Source organism: Patella vulgata, chromosome 4, assembly GCF_932274485.2.
Source record: "Patella vulgata chromosome 4, xgPatVulg1.2, whole genome shotgun sequence".
Classification (NCBI taxonomy): Eukaryota; Metazoa; Mollusca; class Gastropoda; family Patellidae; genus Patella; species Patella vulgata.
Window position 1 is genome coordinate 56,092,624 of NC_065882.2, and position 9,448 is coordinate 56,102,071.

Consider the following 9,448-nt stretch of genomic DNA (forward strand, 5'->3'; position numbering starts at 1 on the left):
TTACTACCAACCAATGTACTTTATTTATTTTATTTCAGGAAAGTATTTTGTTGATCCCGAGAAATCAGTGAAATATGTTTGACAGTAGAGTAGGCTTATCTCAATATGGGTCAATTTTAATCATCATTATTTATAAACAAAGATACAATCAACTCAAATTTTTGTTAATTTTATTTTAAGCTATATTTGAGATTAGATAATACCTCTAGATTATAAACAATAGAACTTGTCTCAATATTATCATTATATTGGTCATATTTAGATGAAGGTCCCAATACTTATATCTAAATAATTGTTTTACTAATCATACCTCACTAGTTTAATTAATTATATACATCACTAATTAATACTTCACAATTATAGTCAGATCACATATGCAAATATATCTAATATATATATATAGTGGAAATTTTAATGTGTATTCATATCATGGATTTATTGAGGGTTGGGTTTAAAAAGTTGGTAAATTAACTTTTGGTATTAAGAAAGGATTTTTTAGCCTCAAGTTACAGTAGTAACACACTTACATATATAATATATGCGCTCAGTAGTAGATTTTCTCTTGATTGACATTCTATATTTTTGATAAATAAAAAGTTCAGTCCTTTATCAAGTACACATATTAGGTCTAATTGTCTGTGTTTTTTAAAACAGTCGCTTTTTTACCAACTTCATTTTGAATGATCATTTACTGTCAGGTTTTGAATGAAATAATTCTGATCACTTATTTGTAAATGTAGTATGTTTACTCCTATGTACTGATATAATTGACAGTTATAAAATAGCTTCAAAGCAGAAGTGAAATGTGCTTATAAGCTCAAAGCATTCAAATGATTTAGCTTAAGAACAGAAAATGTTACCTTTTAGTATAGATAGGCTACTATTATTACAAAGTTATGATTTAGCTTAAGAACAGAAAATGTTACCTTTAGTATAAATAGGCTACTATTATTACAAAGTTACTATTTTGTGTTAGATTTTTAAACGTCCAAATTCATTCATAATGTGGACATATATTGCCGTCGCCTCTGTCAGTGTGTGTCTTGCCTACAGGCTGCAATTCTTAACTGATCGTCTTGAAACTTGCCAACTTATTCTTTATACCCTAAGGATGATCCCTATTGTTTTTGGTGCATACACGACCCCCCAGGGGCAGAGCCACACCCATTTTTTGTATTTGTTTTCACTTGACATATTTATTGCTTATACGGTAAAGACAGAAACTATTTATTTTGGTGCATAACCCGATCCCCTGAGGCAGTGTTACATCCACTTTTTTGTTAATAATTGGTCTGTAAATTTTGGCAAAACAAACCCAACACCTAGTCTTCTTTGCCTCTTGTTGCAGCCATTTCATATTTCATTTTAAAAAAAAAACATATCAATCAAAGCAGGAATGTGGACATAAATTGCAGGGGTAGCGATGCTCTTGTTTAAAATTACTTTGCAACAATAGATCTTTTATTTATAACTTATTACTATTATTAGTGAAATTATTTTACATATATTGAAAGTAGAAACCTAATTGAGACTCAATTTAGTTTGAAGTGGGCATCACAAGGGTTATGGTGTTTGACACAATTATTATTAATTCTTACAAAATTTCTCTTTCTCACTAAAGGTTATGATCCTTTGATATTTTGCACTAAAATTGCTTCTGTTAAGAATAAGCACTGCTTGAATTTAAGATTGGAATAAATTCTCATCTATTGTTGATTGTTATACATATTTATAATATGTAAACTTAAACAAAGTAAATATAGAATATTTACTGATTATGTAAGTAAAAGATGTATATATCTTACTAAAATGTGCAATAGAGGAAAAAAATTATTTTTTTGTAGAAAATTGTATATTGTGGAAATTGTATATATGAATTGTATTAATATATTGCATGTACGCTGATGACTGACTGGGCTTAGAGTGAATATTGTTTAGCTTTATTTCAACTTGTAATAAACTTTACAGAAAAAAGTTCAGTGTGTAGTAGTTTGCTTGCTTATTTGACTACACAAGACTTTACTTCTTCATATCATATTGAGTGCAGAATTTCAAGTCTTATGTTGATCGATTCAAAAGATAAAAGATGTACGAGATTTTCATTGCGTCAAAGAAATTCTTGTTTTATTACATTCTTGAATTTTGGGTTTTTAGATTTATAAGCAATTGGTTGAAATGGGATGTGGTTCGGTTAGGCATGGGATGTTGGATGAGATAAGGGGGGTAGTTATTTTGGATAAACGTATACAGACTTGTTTGTCCATAGGCAGTCCAACTACAAAAAGACACAATTAAGTTATTTTCTTGATAAGCAGGCGTTGTGGTTTCTGTGGTATCTATTGTAGAAGTTGACCATAAGTAAAGTATATATTATTATTTACTTACATGTCAGATTTAGGCCACATTTAACTTGTTGAAATATTTGCTACTCCTTATTCACAGTCTGTATGCAAACAGAATGTGGCTTAATACATGTCTAAATTTGTTATTGTTGTTTTTATGTAGGATGTTTTCGTACACAACAAAAGATCTTGACTGTTAAATGAAAATAAATTGGTTGTTTTACAGTATATAAGTGAATGGCAAAAGTTTGAACTTTATTAGATAGCAAACAATCCTAAAGACTGCTTTTATTGCAAAGAAAGACATAGTTTATAAAGTACATGTATGTCATTAATGAGCGTATGTGGTTGTCTTACTCCAGAATCGTACTTTATTGAAATATTTCTGGTTTAGAAGCGGATTGTAATTACTGAATGTCAAATACGTGCATGATGCATTAAAACTGAAATATTGAGAATGACTATAGTACGACCATTACAGAGTTGCCCCTATATTTGTTTCTTTATTCATTGGATTTGGCTTTTTTGTTTGACAACTTTTCCTACCCTGTTTGTTTATGTCTTGAGTAAGTGTATTGCTTATTATCCCATGTGTTTATAATGACAAGGGTACATGTATTTGAATATCTCATGTTCAACATGTAAAATATTATATTAAGTAAAGGAACATATATATGAATTAAAATGTTCAAATTTAGTTTATATATGATATATTATGTACTTAAATGGTACAGACTTATTGTACATAGAAAGATTTATATATATATTTGTTATGTAGTTTTAATATACATTCTCCTTTGAATATATTCTGTTGATTTATACTTTATTTGTTTTTCTTTCAAATTGTTTATTGTCTATTAACGCTTAATGTTGTTCCTCTCCCCTAAAGCATACAACAAGATAACTTGATAACTAGCTTGAGTTCTTTTTCCTTTGCAGCAATATTTGAATTTTCAAATTCCTTAATTGTGTGAATTGTTAGTGCCCTTGTTTTAATAATATTGTTTTTGTGATGGTATAATATAGATGGCTTTATAGTTCAAGTGCCTTTAAGAAAAATTATTTCCAGTTTAGCCTTTTTTGTGTAATATAAAATACACAAGTATTGTTCAACTTAAATAGGAAGATCACTTTAGTTCATTAGGTAAGCCTATTATGTATATCTATATGTAGTTATTAGCTAGATAAGACATACATTTACTGGATAATAGTATTTTCGAAAATAAAAATAATATTAGAATATTCCTTGGAATTTGGTGTGTGATACTTGTAACAGTTTCTGAAATACAATTATAATTTACATTTCTCCTCAGCTTTAACCTATACATCCTATTTGCTGAGAATTAATAGATTAATGTATTTATCTACTATAGATATACTAATATTTATTATAACTTGCATTAGTTTATTGAATTTCTGTGTAGAATGTACATTTTGATTACAATCTGTATATCTTTGTTTAAATTAACGTTATTTAAGCGTTCGGTGTTTTACTAAAATATTTCAAGTGCTAGGCATTGTATGTGGCAAAGTTTATTTTCTTATAAACATCGGAATCAAGCTACTTGTATTCAGTTTTGAATTTGTACATTTTTATTACTATTATTATTATTGTTATAAAGAGCACACAGTCTGTATTGGAGCACCAAGTCATTTTAATTTTCTTTTAATTTGTATAGATTTCTTAAATGTTCATATCCATTTAATCTCTGTTAGATAATTAACAGAATCATCCCATCCCTCATCTTAAAGTAATCTTTAATTCATTTGATTTCATTGTGATTTATTAATGTTGTCTTACAATCTGATTACCCAACAGATTATGTATCAAAATGGGAAAATTAAACATATAAATCAAATATAAATTTAGTGTAGGTTTTCTTCATTCATGAAATGTCAGCCTCTTCTCATGTAGTATGAAATTACTTGTTTGATTACTACTTGTTGGAACAAAATACTCATTTCAGCATGGAATCGTGCTGGGGGGAGGGGGGATAGGTGCTTCGAAATTCAAAGATCTTGATAGGATTGTTCGACTAAAGAAATAGGCGTTTTCGAGATATTCAGGGTCAAATGAGGTCTTTTACACTGAAAGTGAATAGACGGCCATTCTTGTATCATGAAAACATGCTGTAAATGATCGAAACTAATCACTCTTTCAATAAAAATGTAAACTTGCTAAATTCACAAAAGTTATCACCCAATTGACTTGAAGCCAAACAAATGATAATTACTTAAACATACATTATGCAAGAGCTAAATCTGCCTATTGCATGTCTTTTTTTGGGCCTGATATGTTATATAAACTATCAATTAGACATTCATTAACATGGAAAGACCGTTGCCGGAAATGCAGCCTGGCAGTATTTTAGGCACTGATCGATGAGGTAAAGTGTCAAACGAACGGACTTGCGACGCAGCACAATCAAGAGCGTCATTTTGAAAAATAGACTGTCGGAAATGCTGTCTTACAGTATTCTGTCAGGCACCGATCGTCGAGATAAATAGATCTGACCAGATACCGTCCGTCGTCTGATCACTATTTTATCCGACTAGAGAACAGAATGTCAAACGAACGGACTTGCGAACCTCGACGAATTCCCCTTGTAAGCGCCAAAGTAGCGAGTCCATTGGGGACCTCGCCAAGAAAATTTTGAAAAATAGACTGTTGGAGATGCTCTACAACATGCAAGTTTATGACTGAGTGGGGATGTGGTCATGAGATGAAGAGGCCTATTGATTTTCAGTGATTTCCGATAATTACTGCCAGAGTTATGGCCCATGATCTCTTCAAAAAATCTTGTGGACGCTCTAGAGGTCAAAGTTAATATCCGATTGACTTTAAATGTATACACAGTGTTTAGGGTCATGATAATTACTGCCAGAGTTATGGCCCTTGAACACTTCAAAAAATCTTGTGGACGCTCTAGAGGTCAAAGTTAATATCCGATTGACTTTAAATGGTAGTGATCTCCGTCGTAATTTACTCCGAAACAAGCCGGTTGGTGATTTGGTTGATTTCCCGTCAGTCCGCCCACCGAGGGCTGGGCATCGCACTCCCAAGTTTTGGCAGCACGACCCCCCCCCTTTCTGAAAATCCTGGATCCGTCCCAGAACCTCGTGGGTTTTCTTCAAGGCCTTCGGTTTCCTAAGTTTCCCTATCTTTCCCCCCTCTCTCCCCAGTCCCCCCGCTCTAAAGGCTCCGACGACTACGTGCAAGCGAATTGATGAAATAAAATTGAACCATATGTTAGTCCCGAAATGACCTAGTTTGTGTCGAGTGGACGTTAAACCCCATCTCTCTCTCTCTCTCTCTGTTCAGGCTTTCTGTGATGTAAATGTTGCGTAAAAAAAGTAGTCTTGATTATCCCAGCCTGTCCATCAGGCTGATAATGGTCGGTAGTCTGGTTAAGCGAGACTAATTTCAAAACAAGGGCACGTGTTTTACCCACTGATCCGCAGTGAATATTCGCTTGGCCGCATTAGGTCTGTAGAACAGCTTGCGTGTTTTACTCAAATGTGCCCGTCTATTATCTATGGATGGTTAAATGGTCATAGCTTATTAAGTACAACATTACATGGCCGTTTATTTAGTGACTATAACTGTGGGAAACTGATTTAAGGCTTGGTATATATAAAAATATTGTGTAATTGTCGGAATATTTATTGATGGTGGGGCACCCTACTATAGGTCACAATTTTTTTCCGATTTTGACGAAACTTGAAATTTAAGTTTATCCATGGACCTTATAAGGTCCATGGTTTATCTCCCAAATATCTCTGTTTCTTTCGATATTGGCATGTATCGGATCGTAACTGCATGGATTATGGCCGCGGATTGTATGGAAAATCACGTTTTTGGCTTGTGGACACTCTATAGGTCACAATTTTTATCCGAGTTTGATGAAACTTGAAATTATATGTTTAGGCCTATCCAACGATACTCGCGCATATCGGACTGTAACTTCCTGTATTATGGTCCCTAATTGAAATAAAAAATCGCGTTTTTAGCGTGTGGGAACACAATTTTTATCCCATTTAAACAAATGTTTAAATATATCACCGTTACACTATTATAAAAGCTGAGTTCGAATTCAGTGAAAATTTGACCGAAACTGACGGACAAAATGGTCGCTGCCTGTACGCAAATAATCTTAAAGTATGTAATATCAAGGTTGTGGACCATCTAAAGGTTACATTTTTTATGCAATTTTGATGAAACTTAAAGCATGTGTTTATTTCCCAAAGATCTTGGTTCTTCTCGATATTAGCCCATAATGAACTGTAACTTCCTTGATTATGGCCCCAGATTGTACGAAAAAATGCGAATTTAGCTTGTTGACCCTCTACAGGTTACAGTTTTTATCCGATTTTAGAAATCGTTTAAATATATATCTTCATTACACCTTGATGGTGATTGTGTTCGAATTTCGTAAACATCGGACCATAACTGCCCGTTGAAATGGCCACTCCTTGACGTAAATTGTGTAAAAGTATGTAGGCCTAATACCAAGGTCATAATTTTTGTCCGATTTTGATGAAACTTAAAATATATGTTTATATCTCAAAGATCTCAGTTCCTGTGGATATTTGAACATATCAGACCAAAACTTTCTGGATTATGGCCCCAGATTGTACGAAAAATCACATTTTTAGCTCGTGGATCCTCTAGAGGACACAATTTTTTTTTATCAGATTTTAAAAATGAATTTCGGGAAAATTGAAACGAAACTGCCCGACAAAAGGCTGTTCCTTGAACACAAATTATGTACAAGGATGTAATACGAAGGTTGTGGACCATCTAGAGGTCACAATTTTTGTCCGATTTTGATGAAACTTAAAATATATCTTCATTTCCCGAAAATCTCAGTCCCTTTCGATATTCGGACATCATACCATAACTTCTTGAATTATGGCCCCTGATTGTACAAAAAATCGCTTTGTTTTTTTTAGCTTGTTCTCTATCCATGTCTTGCAAAGTGTGGGCGTATCTTGCCAGGCAACCGCTTGTACAATAAGTATAGGACCCTGCATATAGGGCCACTGGTACAATAAATATAGGCACTTTGGGGTCCACTAACGAGTTTGGCCCAGGGCCCACAGGTAGGTACATCTGGCCCTGCATATATGGATCCCTTCTTGGGTAAATTGGGCGATGATTTGGAATGGGATAGATGACGGATAATTTTTAAAAACGTTTGAATGTCAGGAGATTATCAACCAACTAGTGAAGCGGCACGAATCTATTCAAAGTCTGGTAATCATTAAATATTGAGAAATAAACGTAACAATCGATGCATGCGTATGTCGTTTTCTTATTGCACTGGCTTTATTGTTTTTATCAATGGGCTGCAATAGAAAAAGAAACAATAAAAAACCCAATCGTAGATAAATCATTGATTTATTGGTTATGTAACATTGCTCAATATTATTGCATAGTCGGGAATAACAAGTCAATAACAATAAACTTGCTGGAGGGACAAAACATAAGTGCAAGAAAAGAGTAACAAATACAACAAACATTTGAATTGTGGTCGTCGATAGCAGCAGTAACATTATCTGACGTGCAGAGAGAGCTCCCGTCAAAAGGCAAAACCTAGTAACTCACTTTTTTTTTTATCAAAAATGAGTTAGGACCAAATTTGTAGTTACTAGGGTATGTGCCTCCTGTTGTTGTACTAGATATTCCAATCTTTTGATATTGTAAGCAGTTACACCCATGACACAACCTAGCAACTTCCTTCATTTGCCTAGTATACCACAGCAAAACCTAGTAACTCAATAGTCAAATCAATGGATGAGCTGGCGTTTAATTTTCATTCATTACGTTTTCTTTTGTTTTCTCAAAATAAGAAAAAAGTGAGTTACTAGGTTTTGCCTTTTGACGGGAGAGAGGGTGGGGAAGGGGGCGGTCAAAAGAGTGAAATTTAATTTAGACTTTTTGAAATTCGAAAATCGCTGTTAATATACGAGCTGTCTTACATATATGAAATAAAAAGTTATTTCAGCTGTTTTGACATATAGAATGTCTTCCTTTCTCACATTTCTGAGCACTAGGCCATAATTGAATCTTTTGGATATATATAATCAAGGAGTTGACCCAGTAATCACTAATCCTCTGCACACCACTGTGACCTATATAAGTACATCACGCATTAATTTCTACAGCATTAATTTCTAAATTTATTGATAATAATAAGGTTACAATTCCTCTGAAAACCAGATTTGTCGCAATATTGGTTTATGGCTAGGCTTCTTAACGATTTCATATCCTACGGTACTCCGGACAGTAATGTGCAAGAATATTTATTACATTTCAAATGCGTGAAACACAGCAATTCAAATCCCCGACATCCAGGAACATTAGAACACAGATAGGCGCAGCCAGTTTCTGAGACCACGTCTACAGTCGCCATATGATAAGAAGAATTCGGCATTCCTGTCAGTCTTGGAGGCCAGACCCTTTCAAATAACTCTGCCGTATGAATATTATCTTGATCGTAAGGTATTGTGTAGTTTACTAATTTGCTTGCTGTATAAACCATCGGGTTCGCTGTCAAAAGATATTAAGAGGATATGACTTGAGAATGTAAGAATAAAATAGCAAAAATCCAATTGTCATAAATAAATCCAAGTAGATCAATGGGTTAATATATGATATCTTCAATCTATAACTTATAAGGATATGATCCTTTATCGATCGGGCACAATAAAAACACAACACAATATATATGGAAAACGGTCATTGGAAGTTGGTCTGAACGCATATAGCGACCTTTCAACAAGCTTTCTCGTACGGTTATCAAACACAACTGTTTTTAACTCTTAAGGATATAAGACATCTTGAAATACAAAGAAGTATTTGTTATTGGACACTGTATTTATGTACCCGACTCCAATGAATACAGGGGGGTCACGGTGGCTAAGTGGGTAAGACGCTGGCTCGGTAGCCTGGAGATCGGGTGTTCGATCCCTGCATTGGCCGAGAAAGTTCACCCAGATTTTCTGGCGTGGTTCCCCCTTGTCAGTGATGCAGGACGGAGCTCCGCCTGACAAGGACAGCTGTCTAGTCATTCGGATGGTACGAAAAACCGAGGTCCCGTGTA

The 9,448-nt window shown here is 34.0% G+C and overlaps 1 protein-coding gene across 7 annotated transcripts in view; it reads left to right on the plus strand.

The window, feature by feature from the left end:
• The window catches only part of LOC126817302 (F-BAR domain only protein 2), a 48,884-nt gene extending 44,359 nt beyond the window's left edge, over positions 1-4,525 (plus strand). For all 7 annotated transcript variants that reach the window (XM_056100623.1, XM_050544152.2, XM_050544155.2 and 4 more), the window contains one exon: positions 39-4,525. In XM_056100623.1, the coding sequence (XP_055956598.1) occupies positions 39-82 (44 nt within the window). In that variant the 3' untranslated portion in view covers positions 83-4,525. The remainder of the gene's footprint in view (positions 1-38) is intronic.
• Positions 4,526-9,448: the final 4,923 nt, after the last annotated feature.